Below are 15,841 nucleotides of genomic sequence, written 5' to 3' on the forward strand. Positions count from 1 at the left end.
CTATGAAACAACCACCAAAAAAAAAAAATGAATGTTACAGAGTTCAAACGCCCTACATTAAAATCTGAAGGACAAAGTAACCCTCCCACCCACCCAGACTACTTTAAAACCACAGATCTCTATACATTTTTTAAAGGCATAAAAATATTATTCTAAGAATAGTAATTAGGATATTCAGGTTTTAATCACAAAACTGCTCTATAAGGAGAATATTAAAAGAACAATTTTAAACTTACCCCTAGTGCATTTTTATCCATGATTTTTATAGCTACCATCTCTCCAGTGAGGATATGGCAGGCAAGCTTGACCTTTGCAAAGCCACCTATGCACAAGAAAATTTATGACAAAGAGATAAACAAGGACTCAAGCAGAAACACCTGTTCACTTTTTTTTTTTTTTTTTTTGTACCAAGGATTAAATTCAGGGGCACTCCACCACTGAGCCATATCCCTAGCCCTATTTTGTATTTTTTGTATTTCATGTAGAGATAGGGTCTCACTAAGTTGCTTAGTGCCTCGATTTTGCTGAGGCTGACTTTGAACTAGTGATCCTCCTGCCTCAGCCTCCCAAGCCACTGGGATTACAGGCATGCGCCATTGCATCCAGCTACAACTGTTTTATAATTAACATTGCTAGAACATAATAGAAAGTTGCTGAGACCAAAGACAAATTATATAAAACTTCCACTCAGTTTTAAAATTCGGAGGATAAGCAATTATGCTTTAAAACTGGGTCAAAAGCAGAATAAATGTTTCTCCTTAGATTTCTCAATCTTCAAATTAACACTTCCAAAAAGAAGCTTCTGGTAGCCTGTTCCAAATTCTTTACCATTTCAGTAAGAAGCACCTTCATTTTCCCAGGTGCTCTCAGGCCCAAAACCCTGGAACCATCCTTATTTCCTCTCTTTTATAATACCCCATAGCCAAAACATCAACAAATCCCACTGGTTTACTGTGGAGGAAAAATATTAATGTTTACATGGGGGAAAAGCAGGTACTGACTAGAAATGGTCTCTCTTACCTGAGTGAATATAAATAGATATATATATTTGATCAACCTATCAAGATCAGTGCACTTCACATGTTTTACCATGTTATACCTCAATAACTACCTCATCACTGTCACTATCATCCTCACCTAAATCACCATCACTGCCAGAGTCACTTACCTGAATTATTACAATAGCTTCCTAACCTCTCTCTACCTTTGCCCTTTCCCTCTTCCCCACAATCTTTTCACCATAAAACACAGTGACCCACTGAAAACAAAGGTCACACCACTCCTTGGCTCAAAACTCTCCAATGACTTAATTTTTTTTTTCTTTCTTTCCCTTTTTTTTTTTTTTGGCCAATGACTTACTTAGGATACAAGTCAAAGTCCTTGCAATATAAAGCCCTTCTACTACTTTCCTCTACCCTTGCTCCACTTTTTCTTAGGTAGAAAATTTTAATACAGAATAAGTTAGACTAAAAAGCCTCAAAAGACTATACTCTCAAATAGTTGATCTATCCTCTGCCTCCAAGAAAAAAAAAATAGCAATTACCTGTTCCAATAGTTTCATATAATTCATAGTATTTGAGAAGTTCATCATAATCTTTCATGTCCACCTGGAAGTGTTTTCAAAATGACAAAAAGAACCTGTAAGACAGAAATACCACATGACCAATAAAGGAAATAGAGCCAGTTTATCTCTTCCATTTGAATTTGAAATATGAATGACTTAGGTATAAAATTAATACTGAAAAAAACAATTAGCCATAGGGGGAAAACTATCCTGAATTCCAATCTGACACCACACATACAAATCAATTCCAAATGAAGACTTAAACATAAGCCAGGCACATTGGCCCACACCTGTAATCCCAGTGACTCAGAAGGCTGAAGCAGGAGGACTGTGAATTCAAAAGCCAGGATTAGAAAAAAAAAGAAAAAAGTACAGCATGTACAATTATGTACAGTATATAATATTTAATATTATAATAAATGACCACTACTGGTTTATGTTTAAAAAAAAAAAAAAGACTCAGCAACTTGGTTAGCAAGACCCTGTCTCTAAATAAAATATAAAAAAGGGTTGGGGATGTGACTTAGTGGATTCTATCCCTGGTACCCAAAAAAAAAAAAAAAAAAAAAGATTTAAATATGAACCCAGCACAGTGGCACATGCCTGTAATCCCATGACTCAGAAGGCTGAGGCAGAAGGATCACAAGTTCAATCAACCCTCAGCAATTTGGTGAGGCACTAAGCAACTTAGCCAGACCCTGTCTCAAAACAAAAAATAAAAAAGGGCTATGGTTGGGGCTGGGGTTGTGGTTCAGCAGTAGAGTGCTTGCCTAGCACATGCGAGGCCCTAGGTTCAATCCTCAGCATCATATAAAAATAAATAAATTAAATAAAGGTATTGTATCCAACTAAAACTAAAAAATAAATATTAAAAAAAAAAGTGGGGGGTTGGCTAGGGATGTGTCTCAGTGGTTAAGTGCCCCTGGGTTCAATCTCCAGTGCAAAAATTTAAAAAAAAAGAAGACTCAAACATGAAAAGATAAAACTTTAAAAAATATATTGTTGTGGGCACAGTGGCACACATCAGTAATCCAGGGACTCAGGAGGCTGCAGCAGGAGGATAACAAGCTCAAGCCAGCCTCAGCAACTTAGCGAGACTCTATCTCAAAATAAAGAATAAAAACTGTCTGAGGCCAGGCACAGCGGCACAGACTTGTAATAGCAGTGACTCAGAAAGCTGAGACAGGAGGATCAACAGTTCAAAAGTTCAAGGCCAGTCTCAGCAATTTATGGAATCCCTGTTTCAAAATAAAGAATAAAAACAGGCAAGGGATGGAGCTCATGGTATAAAGCCTCTGGGTCCAATCCCTGGTATTAAAAAAATAAAAATAAAAGACTGTTATTAGAGGTAAAAGCAAATGGAAATGCATATTTGGAGCTTAAACAATTGGTTAGCTTATAGAAAAATGAACACTGGATCTCTATATCTCACACCATACATAAAATCAATCACATCTATGAAGACTTAAAAGTGAAAGTCAAACCTGTAGTCCTCAGGAAACTGAGTCAAGAGGACCACAAGTTCAAAGTCAGACTGGACAACATGTGGAGATCTTGTCTCAAAATAAAATTAAAAGGGCTTGCTGCTAAGTGGTACATGCCTGTAATCCCAGTGGCTCCAGAGGCTGAGACAGGAGGATCTCAGTTCAAATCCAGCCTCAGCAACAACAAAGGCACTAAACAACTCAGTGAGAGCCTGTCTCTAAATAAAATACAAAACAGGGCTGGGAATGTGGCTCAGTGGCTGAGTGCCCCTGGGGTTCAATCCCGAGTACCTAAAAAAAAAAAAAAAGCCAGGGGAGGGGGGGCTTGCTGACACACAACACAACAAGGTGGGGAAGGGAAATAGACAAAAGGAAATGAAGAGAAGAGAGGAAGGATAGGAATAGGAAAAACTGTAGAAGAAATCAGAAATAACTTTCCAATGTATGTATGTGAATACACTTTAGTGAATCTCCACATCATGTACAACCACAAGACTAGGATCCTAATCAGAATAAGTTATACTCCATGTATGTATAATATGTCAAAATTCACTCTACTGCCACATGTGTATCTAAAAAGAACAAATAAAAAATAAATTAAAAAAAAATTAAAAGGGCTGGGAATGTGCAATACAAGTGGCAAAGTGCTCCTGGGCTCAATCCTCAGTATGGGAGGGAGGGGGAAAAAGAGGTACAAATCTTTAAAATGTTTAAATGTTTAAAGGCTCATACCAAATCTATAGCTGGGAGTGGCAAAAGAAAGAGGCAAGACAAGAATACTTAACAAGTAAGCATTAGAAGAATAGTTTCATGGAAACCAGGAAGGAAAGAAAAACTCAATAAAAAAAGTTTCTAGAAAGTAGACAGCTAATAAATTTTCTAAAAGTGCTGCTACATTGGTCAAATCCTAGGACTTGAAATTAAGTGCTACAAAATAGAGCATTCTATATATAAATATGACACGGGGTTAAAGCTCTCTAAACCTATACAGAAATGGTTTCTCTAAGGGGCTCTTCTTTCCAAAAGCTGATATGGCAAAAAAAAGCCTTGGGATCCCAACCATGGCAAGAGAGGTCCCCATATCTCTTAGAAAGCCAAGCAGGAATCTCAGGGACTCAAGGAAAGTTCACTGTGTCAGTTACAAAGAATTTCCCACATAGTCCTGCACAACATACTGGGGCTCCAGAGTTCACAAAGGGGTGTGAGGCCAAGGCCTATTTAATGATGAAATCCTACTTTGCCTGGTCCATTCCTTGGTGACCTAGCAGTGGACTAGCTATGCCAGCACAGGGTTCAGGATTCCAGGAACCCATTCTAACACTTCAGTAGTTTAAGAGAGCACATGCACAACCAACTGGACTTGGGACAGAGTTCTACCTAGAAAGAACAAAGCCCATGCATCTTGATCACTCCCTCTCAATGGTGGAGTGTTGGTACTAATGTTCATTTCTTTCTAGAGCCAGTCTCATTTCATAAACAGGTAAACCTCTCACAAACCCATTTAAGTTCTGGAATTGATGGATGGCAAGCACCATGTTCCCTATCTTCAAGTTCTCTGCTCTATAGCCTGTCCTCATCTAAGGCTGAATTACCAGCATATTATGAAACATTAATAATGGTCATCATGAATTTGGGACACCTAGAGTACAAATTCAACCTCAGAAGTGAGGTGAGCTTATAAAGGAAGACAGATTAATAAGGTAGGTCCTTATTAGAATAAGGATGGGTCATCTTCTTAAATTGAAGTAGAGAAAAATCTGAATAAAATTATCAAAACTCTAAGAATTACAAAGGATTATTTTTTAAATATTATTTCAAAATGTCTAAAGCACTAATTTCATGAATCCTTTTCCTTGAAGAGAAAAAGTAAATTATTATCAGTAAAAAGCCTTTAAACATTTGGCCAGTGAAGCCAGGTATAGTGGCTCATACCTGTATAACCCCAACTACTCAGGAAAGTGAGGCAGGAGGATCACAATTCAAGGCCAGCGAAGGCAACTAAGTAAGACCCTGTTTATATTTTTCTTTGTTGTTGTTGTTTTAGGAGGAGTTAATGGTGCTGGAGATTGAATACAAGAGCACTACGCCCTTTCTATTTTTATTTTGAGACAAGATCTCAATAAGTTGCTTAGGGCCTCACCAAATTGTTGAGGCTGGCCTCAAACTTGCTATCCTCCTGCTTCAGCTCCCAACTCACTGTGATTACAGGCATGGGACACCGTACCCGGCTTAACAAGACCCTGTCTAAAATGAAAAATAGGGCTGAGCATGTAGCTCCATGGTAGAGTGCTCCTGGGTTCAATCCTTAGTACAAAAAAAAAAAAAAAAAAAGTCACTGAAGAAAACTAGAAAAGCTTTGGGAGAAAAAATACAAAACTCAGCAAAAAAAAAAAAAAAAAAATTGAAACAGCATTAAAAAAAAAAAAAAAACATTTTAGGCTGAATGTAAAAGAAGAAATGGAAAAAGAAAATGGGCACCATTTAAAAGGTATTAGCCATTTCCCAGGAAGAAATGGCACTGAAACAACTTAATAAGGAGCTTGAACTTTTAATCTACCTGAACCTGCATGAATAGAATAAGAAGCAAAGTCAAAGTCAGGTCCTGGTGCTGAGGGAAAATTGGTGATAAAAAATGAAACATCTCTCCTTCTGCTGGAAAAATCACAATCACAGAGGACATACTAATTCTCACTGGGCACCTGAAGGCGTAGAATTAGAAACACTCTTAATAGTAACACTAATTCAGAAATCTTTTAAAAAGCATTAGTCAATGGGACAAATATGAAAATAAAGTGGAGCCCCATCACCAAAAAAGTGTGAAAACAGGACTCAGAATTTCTAAAACAAGCAATTATAGCAGTTAAAGTCCAAAGGTCAACACAAAGCTCAAAAATCTATGGGATCCTGATGAGGGAAAGAAAAAGAGCAGGGAAATGGAAATAGAGGAATGTTGGACTATTAATCTGTGGAAAGTTGTCTGCTATAAAAATAAGCTAGCAGATCCACTGGAGAGCAAAGCCCCAACTAGTGCAGTACTGGGGTACTCAGTGCAGGGCTGACACATTTCAAAGTCTGAAAAACCATTAAGATGGAAATGGATAAGGGAAAATAGCAGGATTCAGGAAGAGTACTAAGAGCCACTACTGCCCTCCACATAAAGAACTGGGCTATTTTGAATTGTCACCCTCAGAAAGAAAATGCAATTTGTAGTATGATGTTGGAATTCACTTCCTCAAATTAGAGATATAAGGGCATCATAACTTCTCAGGGGCATTTAACTACTGAACCACATCGATAGCCCTTTTTTATTTTTATTTATTTTTGAGATAGGGACTCATTAAGTTGCTTAGGCCTCACTAAATTACTGAGACTGGCTTTGAATTTACAATCCTCCTACCTCAGCCTCCCAAATTGCTGGGATTACAGGCATACACCACCTGCCTGGACACTTTCTAATTTGAGACAGGGTCTCACTAAGCTGCCAAGGCTGCCCTCAAACTTATGATCCTCTTGGCTCAGCCTCCTGAGTAGCTGGGGCAGGCTTGCGCCACTGCACCCAGCTTTATTTTTTTGAGACAGGGTCTCATTAAATTGCTCATGCCAGCCTCTAACTCACAATCCTTCTGCCTCAGTCTCCCAAGTAGCTGAAATTACAGGTGAGGAAGGACTGAAGAGCCTGACAGCCATCCGGGGCCAAGCGGCAAGAGCGAGAAGTAGTTTGCTACCTTGATAACAGATTATACTTGATTTTTAAATTTTGTGGATGTGGAACTCATTCTAAATACTCTTAAGTGTCCTGGTTATCCTCTAGAATCTGGAATATATAACACAGAAAGAGTTGTGATTGGGATAACCTAACTACATTATTAGTCAATGTGGAAGATTGCCATTGTAGACAATAAAGGAGGAAACTAGATCCTAATCAGACACCTGAATGTCCTTTTCAGATGTGAATAAATAGAAGAATTGGAGATATACATAACTGAGAACTCAACTTCTCTGGCTAGAATTAATGAGGAGGTGGTTTATGGTTAAATTGTATAGGGCAGCAACAAATTGGGGTGTTTAGTTACTAAGAGAATTTTGGGGGCTATGCTAAAAACACATTTATCTGCTGCAAAATACAAATATCACATCTAGAGAGTTTAATGAGACACTAATGAGAATAATTTCAACTGAAAACACAGAATGGCTTATAATGCAGCCTTGTAATATGGTTAATTAGCATCCTGCCCTGCTCTCTTGCAGAGATTTCTGAGGAGATCAAAGAGACATCTGCCCATCTAAGTAGAACCATAGTAGTTATGCAGAATGGTGAGATCAACTGGTGAAACAAGCCCCATGAAGATATAAGGAGGCTTCTTCTGATTTCTCCCACACTCATGAGAAACAGAAAACAAAACATAAACAAAAAAAAAAGAGAGAGAGAGAGAGAGAACTGAGCTTGTAGCTCAGGGGTGGAACACTTGCCTAGCATGAATGAGGCACTGGGTTCAATTCTCAGCACTATATATAAATAAATAAAATAAACGTCCATCGACAACTAAGAACTATTAAAAAACTGTTACCCTGACCTTCTCCCTATCACATTAATCAAAGAGAAATGCCAAAGGTGAAACTCAAGAACAATTTCTCATCCGGGGCTTGATCATTCTCTTGGGATGCCTTCTCCAGGGAGTGTCCCTTCCCCCTCGCCCTCCCCACCCCCAGGCTTCTTGGTGGAAGTGACCTGCTGCTGCGTTTATTGCTTTAGCCTTCTATGCACCCTTTTAGTAAGCCTTTTACACCACCACTTTAAGGTGAAGGGAGAGGAAGGATCTGGACTCTGAAAAGGGGGTGGCAACATATTTACTTTTTTTTTTTTTAACGGAAATACACCACTGGAGTGAGTTGTACGGAAAGAAATAACGCAAATCCCTTCTTGGAGCTTCTTTCCTGGACACAGCTTTGGTCAAGGAAACAGGAATGGGAATTCACATGTATCAGTCTCCTGGGCGGCACGCACGGATAACCCTGTGAAGCCGGTTCCATCATTCTCCTCACCGGGGAGAAACCGAGGTTCACATGAGCCAAGAATCTCATCGGGTACTAGGCCGGTAATGTGGGTCTCCAGAAAACTCCTCCCGTCTCCCGGGAGCCGGGAGCGAACCGGGTAGGGCCGGCCACACCCCACGCCCCGCACAGCCGAGACCCTGGCCCTCAGCTACAGCTGCGGAAGACAGACGAGAGAACTGACCTGAGGAGCGGAGGGCCGGGCGGGGTCGGGCGGGACGGAAGGACTGAAGAGCCCGCCAGCCGTCCGAGGCCAAGCGGCGTGAGCCAGAAGACCTTAGGAATCGTTTCGTTCGCCAGGCTCTGGTCGCTTCCGCCCGCCAAAGGAATCAAACCTCCCGGGCCGGAAGGGGCGGGGCGTGCGCGCCGCCGAGTCCCAGAGGGGCGGGGCGCACAGCTCTCGGGAGCGCGCCGGGCGCGGGATTCCGGTGGGGCGGGGGCCTCGCGGACGTGTCGGGGCGTCAATTGCTTGGCCCCGCCCCAACGTGGACGGCTGAGGAGTGACTCAAGCTCTTCTTCTTTGGACTGGAGTGTGCACCCTCCGGAGGGTGAAGATTTCCCAGACTGGCATTGACGTGCAGAGTTACCACGTACTTAACTTTCTTTAAGTTCTCCCCTAGAATTGATCTGCCAGAGAAGTCCTTAGTGGTCACAGTTCTCATTTTCGTCCTCCCGCTGCCTAAAAGCGGTTTTCCCACCCAAAAAGACAGGTATACCACCCTCCTCTCCTGAATCTTACTAAATCTGTTGTCACAAGGAATAAAATCCCCAGGAACCAAATTAATCGTCCATTAGCTAACGTATGCCACCATAAACACCAACCCAGCATCACAATAGTAGTTTTCTGATATATTTACTGTTTGGTCATTATTTATGTAATTTTTCCCCCAGTACTGGGGACTGAGCCCAGGGCCTCGGTATGTTAGCCAAGGTCTCTACTACTGAATTAGATTCCAGCCCAAATCACCCCCACAGCCTTTTTTTTTTTTTTTTTGAACAAGGTCTGGCTAAATTACCATTTTGAACTTGGGATCATCCTGCCTTAGCCTCCCCAGTAGCTGGTATTACAGGTGTTAGCCAGCACACCCCATTATTTGTATAATTTTTGATGGACTGGACAAATTATAACTGTAGTGATACCTCCGACCAAAGAAAAAATTTAAGAATTATAGCCACAGGAAAGAAAAAATATATTAAATTTAAATTTATATATTTTTATTACAATAAAATATAATAGGGTGCTGAATAAAGGATTGTAAGGCAAAAAAAAAAAATGTTGCATGAAGATAACATTCTGTCCTGGATTTCATACCCAGGCTGCAAAAATAATAATAATAGCATTTTGGGACCAGGAGATGTAGCTCCATGGTAGAGCACTTGCCTACTACCCACTGGATGCCCTGGGCCCTGAGTCCAATTCCTGGCACCACAAAAGAAAGAATAAGATAAAGTTGCATATGATTACAATGGGGCTAGTGAAGCCTAAATACCATACTGAGGTTCTTTATAGATATAGATAGATATAGATAAGATTCTGGGAGATAGAAATATGAACTCGGAGAAAAAAGGCGAAATAAGTGAATGTTAAAGAGGTAGTATATGTAGCAAGTAACAGCCTGACTTAAAAAAAAAAAAGTATATAGACTGGGGATGTAGCTCAGCGATAGAACCCTTGGGTGAGTCGCTAGCTTCAGTCCGCAGCACTGCAAAATAAGAGGCTGTGTATTGTACAGTGATCTTTTTTCAATAGATGACAGTAGGTATCAAATCATTCAAATATTTCCAACTTCTTACATACCTTTAAATGAGTGATGTTACACACCTACATTTGAAAATATTTACAATATACTGTATATGGTGGCACATGCCTATAATCCCATTGACTCAGGAGGCTGAGGCAGGAAGATTGCAAATTCAAACCCAGCCTCAGAAATTCAGCAAGGCCCTCAGCAACTTAGCAAGACCCTGTCTCAATTTTTAAAAATTAAAATTAAAAGGACGGGGGATGTAGCTCAGTGGTAAAGTGCTCCTGAGTTCAATTTCCAGTACAAAAAAAAAAAAAAAGCTTTTTTGAAAATGTTTATAATAATCCCATTTTTTAAAAAAATTGCAATAAATTACATCCTTTGCAACTATTCAAAATTATGATGAAAAAATTTTACACATCTACTTAAAATTTTTCAAGATTGTTTTGAGTGTATATATCCAAAACAGTTTGAATATCACTAAGTTAAAGACAATTATGAGCAAGAGAAAACAACCCAGTGCCAGGAGTTAGGAGCTCTGAGCTTTGAGACCTGAAAGAAGAGCCCTACCCTCTAGGGGCTATCCTCATATGAACAATAAAGAGGTTAGGTGGATTCTTGGCCTTGGCAGGTCAGCCTCCAGTACAACAAGCAACACATCTGTGGAGGAAGCATCCAGGATCCCCAGTGGATCCTCACGGCAGCCCACTGCTTCAGGTACAATCAGGCCCATCTGCCTGCCCTTCTTTGATAAGGAGCTTGCTCCAGCCACCCAATTCTGGGTTGTCGGCTGGGGCTTTATGGAGCAGAATGGTGGGAAGATGTCTGACACACTGCTGCAGGCGTCAGTCCAGGTCATTGACCACACCCTGTGCAATGCAGAGGATGCCTACCAGGGAGAAGTCACTGAGAAGATGCTGTGTGCAGGCGTCCCAGGAGGTGGTGTGGACACCTGCCAGGGTGACAGTGGTGGATCCCTGATGTACCAGTCTGACCACTGGAAGGTGGTGGGCATTGTGAGCTGGGGACATGGCTGTGGGGGCCCAAGTACCCCAGGAGTGTACACCAAGGTCACAGCCTGTCTCAACTGGATCTACAGTGTGTGGAAGTCTGAGATGTAAGGCTGCTGTCCCTCTGCAGCGTTCAGAGCTGCTTCTCTCCAGTCCTGCCCACTGGGGATCCTCCAGAAGTCCCATATTGGGGCTCGTCTCTCCACCCATGGCCTTGGCATTTGCTAGAGCAGCAAACGGCCTCCGTTCCTGCAAGACCCTCACACCCCAGAGGCACCCAGAAGGAAGGCAGCTGCCCTAGCTCAGTCATCCCCAGTGCTTCCAGAATCCCAGGGAGAGATGCAGCCCGCTGAACGGAGCCAGCTATGGACAGAGATCTCAGAGGCACTGCTCACTAAGGAGGAACTTTCCCCCTCTACTGAATGGAAGAGGGTTCTTTCATGAGAACCCAGATGACCAGGCTGGAGAGGAGAAGAAGAGGGTCTGGCCAGCCCTCTTTCTCCACCCATTCCCAAGCCCACCGGAACAAGAAACCAGGTGTAATGTAAATGCACATCCTACCTTTGGCGTGACTACTGTTACCTACAGGTGTTATTATTGTTACTTCTAAGTGTTGTTGTCATTAAAGAATGATATCTTTGGTAAAAATAAATAAATAAATAAATAGGTTAGATTACAGTTCCACTGCTCCCTGTTTTGAGAGTCATGAACTGGATGGATCAGGCCATTAGAAATGTAACATCTCTATCAATAATAACACCATTAGCAGCAATAATAAAATCCAGTACATTTTTTTGAACAATTAATGTGTACTTACATACATAATCTCTATATCCGAATGTCTGCCCCCTCACACAGGGTAATTGGTGCTATTTATTCTTTCTTCAGTCACCAGTGTCTACCCTAAGCCGGGTCCTGTTCAAGGTAATGCCAGAAAAAAGAGATGTTTCTTCTGCTTGAAGGAGTTCAAAGACAGGAGCTAATAGATAACCAATGCTAATAAAGGATCAAATAGTAGTGCTATATACAAGTGCATGCAGCCATGAGGTTTAGAACTCAAAAGGGGGAGCATTTAATTCTGCCCAAGAGATTGAAATATTTTGTACTGGCTCTGGACCTTGAAAAAAAAAAGAAAGAAAGAAAGAAAAAAAAATACATCGACAAGGGAAGAAGAACATTCAGAAGTCTCGGTGTAGAAAAGCAAGTTATCCGGGCACAGTGGCACACCCTGTAATTCCAGCCACTCAGGAGGATCACGAGTTCAAAGCCAGCCTCAGCAAAAGCAAAACTCTAAGCAACGCAGTAAGAGAAAGAGCTGGAGATATGGCTCAGTGGTCTAGTGGCCCTGAGTTCAATTCCCGGGAAAAGAAAGACGAAAGAAAGAAAGAAAGAGAGAAAGAGAGGAAGAGAGGAAGAAAGGAAGAAAGAGGGCTGAGGTTGTGGCTCAGCGGTAGAGCACTCGCCTATCATGTTCGCGGCCCAGGTTCGATCCTCAGCACCACATAAAAATAAATAAAACAAAGATATTGTGTTCAACTACAACTAAAAAATAAATATTAAAAAAAAGAAAGAAAGGAGGGAGGAGAGAGAGGGAGAGGGAGAGGGAGGGAGGGAGAGAGAGGGAGGGAAGGAGGAAGGAAGGAAAAGCAAGTTAGGTGGAGCAAAATAAAAGCCTACAGGGAGGGGTGTGGCATAAAAGGTAGAGCTGGTAAGTAGCAGAAGCAGAGGAGCACAACATAGAGAGTGTCCAAGAAAGGAATGGCTTTGTGCACAGGCTATGGTTATGAGAGCAGCTGACTAAGAAAGGGAGATGAAGGAATTTGCATCTTATTCTTTTTTTTTTTTTTTTTGGGGGGGGGGCGTGTTCGTAAGATTGAATTGAACACAGGAGCACTTAACCACTGAGCCACATCCCCAGCCCTTTTTTGTATTTTAGAGACAGGAATTCTCTGAGTTGCTTAGGGCCTCGTTAAATTGCCAAGGCTGGCTTTGAACTGGTGGTCCTCCTGCCTCAGCATCGGGCGCCCCTGGGATTACAGGCATGCACCACCATGCCTGGCTTGGATTCACATTTCAGTGAAAACCATTCCACCAGCATCCTAGGAGTATGCTAGGCCTGCTGAGACAAAGTGAGATCTGTGTGTTTCTGCTGACAGAATGAATGTCATGAATCTCAGTGCCATGAGTAACTGTGTCATCAGTGGAACAAGAAACAAAGGTTGCAGTCCTGTGTCTGAATACCTCATTTATAGCTTTGCTATGTGTTTTCTGAGGTCATCCAGGTAAGCCAACCTCAGTCTACAATGACCTGATTTGTATACATAATCCAATAGTGAGCAGGAAAGACACACAAAACTAAGTTTGGGATCATAGTCCTGGTAGAAAAAGAGATGGCTTTAAAAAAAATAATAAAGAGGAAAGGAAAGGAAAAGAAAAAGATAAGCTATCAAAAATACCTCAGAGGGCTGGGGATGTGGCTCAAGTGGTAGCGTGCTTGCCTAGCATGCGTGAGGCACTAGGTTCGATTCTCAGCAACACATAAAAATGAAATAAAGATATTGTATCCACCTTAAAAAAACTTAAAAATAAATATTTTAAAAAAATTTTAAAAGGGAGGGAAAGGGAGAGAGAAGGGAAATTGCATGGAAATGGAAGGAGACCCTCATGGTTATACAAAATTACATACAAGAGGAAGTGAGGGGAAAGGGGGAAAAAAAAAACAAGGGGGAGAAATGAATTACAGTAGATGGGGTAGAGAGAGAAGATGGGAGGGGAGGGGAGGGGAGGGGAGGGGGGATAGTAGAGGATAGGAAAGGCAGCAGAATACAACAGACACTAGTATGGCAATATGTAAATCAGTGGATGTGTAACAGATGTGATTCTGCAATCTGTATATGGGGTAAAAATGGGAGTTCATAACCCACTTGAATCAAAGTGTGAAATATGATATGTCAAGAACTATGTAATGTTTTGAACAACCAACAATAAAAATGTAAAAATAAATAAATAAAACTTCAGAGCCTGATGTGGCAGCAGCCCATGCTGTAATCCTAGTGTCTCAGGAGGCTGAGGCAGAAGGAACACAAATTTCATGACTGTCTTGGCAATTTAGCAAGACCCTGTCTAAAAAATTTTTAAAAGGGGCCAGGCCATGGTGCACATCTGTAATCCCAGCAAGTCAGAAGGCTGAAGCAGGAGGATTAAAAATTTCAGGCTGGCCTCAGCAATTTATCAAGGCCCAAGTAATTTAGCAAGACTGTGCCTCAATATTTTTTAAATAAATTAAAAATAAAAAGGGGGGCTGGGGATGTGGCTCAAGCGGTAGCGCGCTCGCCTGGCATGCGTGCGGCCCGGGTTCGATCCTCAGCACCACATACAAAGATGTTGTGTCCGCCAAATACTAAAAAATAAATATTAAAAAATTCTCTCTCTCTCTACCTCTATCTCTCTCACTCTCTCTTTAAAAAAATAAAAAAATAAAAAAAATAAAAAGGGCTAGGTATGGAGCTTAGTGGTAAAGTGTTCCTAGGTTCCTTAGTGTTCTTTAGTGTTCCTAAAGTGTTCCTTAGTGGTAAAGTGTTCCCCCTAGGTACCAAAGGGGGAAAAAAATTCTTAAGGGAGCTGGGAATATAACTCAGTGGCAAATGACCCCTGGGTTCAACCCCCAGTACCAAATAAATAAATAATTTTAATTTTTTCTGGATTACATGTTTTTAATTTTTTAAATTTCTGTTTACTACACACCAGAGTATCTTAATAGCACTTATAAATAAACAATGATTTATTCTGTGAGTTATCATTCTTTGCTAGACACTATATTAGGGTTTATACAAATATTATTTCTAGTCCTATAAACTAGGTATTCCTATTCTCATTTACAGATGAAGAAACTAAGGCTCAAGGAGTTTCAGTATCTTGTGAGAAATAGATCCAGGGATCCAAAGCCCAGGGTTTTTCTATCATAGTTCTCAGTTAATGTTTGCTGAACTGAATATGGGAGAAGTTTGAAGAATTAAAATTTTAGGTACCATACAAATATAAGAGACTTTATATATTAATGAGAATAATGATGAATACCAATCTAAAGGTCACCTTCATTAATAGGCATAGGGTGGGGCTGGGGTTATGGCTGAGTGGGAAAGTGCTTGCCTAGCATGTGGAAAGTGCTAGACCCCAGCATGCAAAGATAAATAATAAAAAAGCAAAGGCAAAATAATCTAAAGTAGAATATTATGCAACCAATATTTCAAAAAATTATATAATTACACTGCCATTGGGGTTGCCAAATAAAATGCCAACACTTTAGAGACATGGTTAAACTAAAAAATTGTTCATTATTTATCCAAAATTTGAGTTTAACTAGTCATCCTATATTTTTATTTACTATATCTAACAACCCTAAATACCACAGAAGCATATCTGGGTTTTTTAAACTATTTTTAATTGTAGACGGGCACAATATCTTTATTTTATTTAGTTTTTCATATGGTGCTAAGGATTGAACCCAGTGCCTCACACATGCTAGGCAAGCACTCTACCACTGAGCCACAACCCCAGCCCCCAGCATATCTGTTTTTTAAGTCAACAAAATAAACTACCAAGATAATAAATAGCATAGCCCCATTTTTGTTAAGAAAATGTATAAGAAGGAAGTATGGTAGTGAACTCCTATAATCCAAGCTACTCAGAAGGCTGAGGTAGGAGGATAACAAGTGCAAAACCAGCCTAAGCAACTCAGTGAGACACTGTCTCAAAATAAAATAAAAAAGTGTAAGGATGTAGGTGAGAAGGAGAACACTTACCTATAGCATGCATTAGGCCCTGGGTTTGATCTCTAACACAAAAGAAGGAGGAGGAGGAGGAAGAGGAGAAGGGGGGGGAGGGGGGAAGAGGGAGGAGGGGGGGAGGAGGAGAAGAAGAAATAATACACATTCAATAGTATGAAATAATCAGAGATTCCTTGTATGCTCGGTTCAATTTCCCCCA

The 15,841-nt window shown here is 40.8% G+C and overlaps 1 protein-coding gene and 1 pseudogene across 2 annotated transcripts in view; one reads left to right on the forward strand and one right to left on the reverse strand.

Moving 5' to 3' along the window:
• Melk (maternal embryonic leucine zipper kinase) overlaps positions 1-8,406 on the reverse strand; it is an 81,740-nt gene extending 73,334 nt beyond the window's left edge. For both annotated transcript variants that reach the window (XM_058578096.1, XM_046457340.1), the window contains exons 1-3: positions 8,285-8,406; positions 1,544-1,638; positions 237-322 (exon numbers count right to left, since the gene is read on the reverse strand). In XM_058578096.1, the coding sequence (XP_058434079.1) occupies positions 237-322; positions 1,544-1,601 (144 nt within the window). In that variant the 5' untranslated portion in view covers positions 1,602-1,638; positions 8,285-8,406. The remainder of the gene's footprint in view (positions 1-236; positions 323-1,543; positions 1,639-8,284) is intronic.
• On the forward strand, positions 4,664-11,241 carry LOC124101286 (transmembrane protease serine 4-like; annotated as a pseudogene).
• Positions 11,242-15,841: the final 4,600 nt, after the last annotated feature.

This window comes from Marmota monax, unplaced genomic scaffold, assembly GCF_021218885.2.
Source record: "Marmota monax isolate L192 unplaced genomic scaffold, Marmota_monax_Labrador192_F-V1.1 WCK01_AAM20220418_F8-fsc00069, whole genome shotgun sequence".
NCBI lineage: Eukaryota > Metazoa > Chordata > Mammalia > Rodentia > Sciuridae > Marmota > Marmota monax.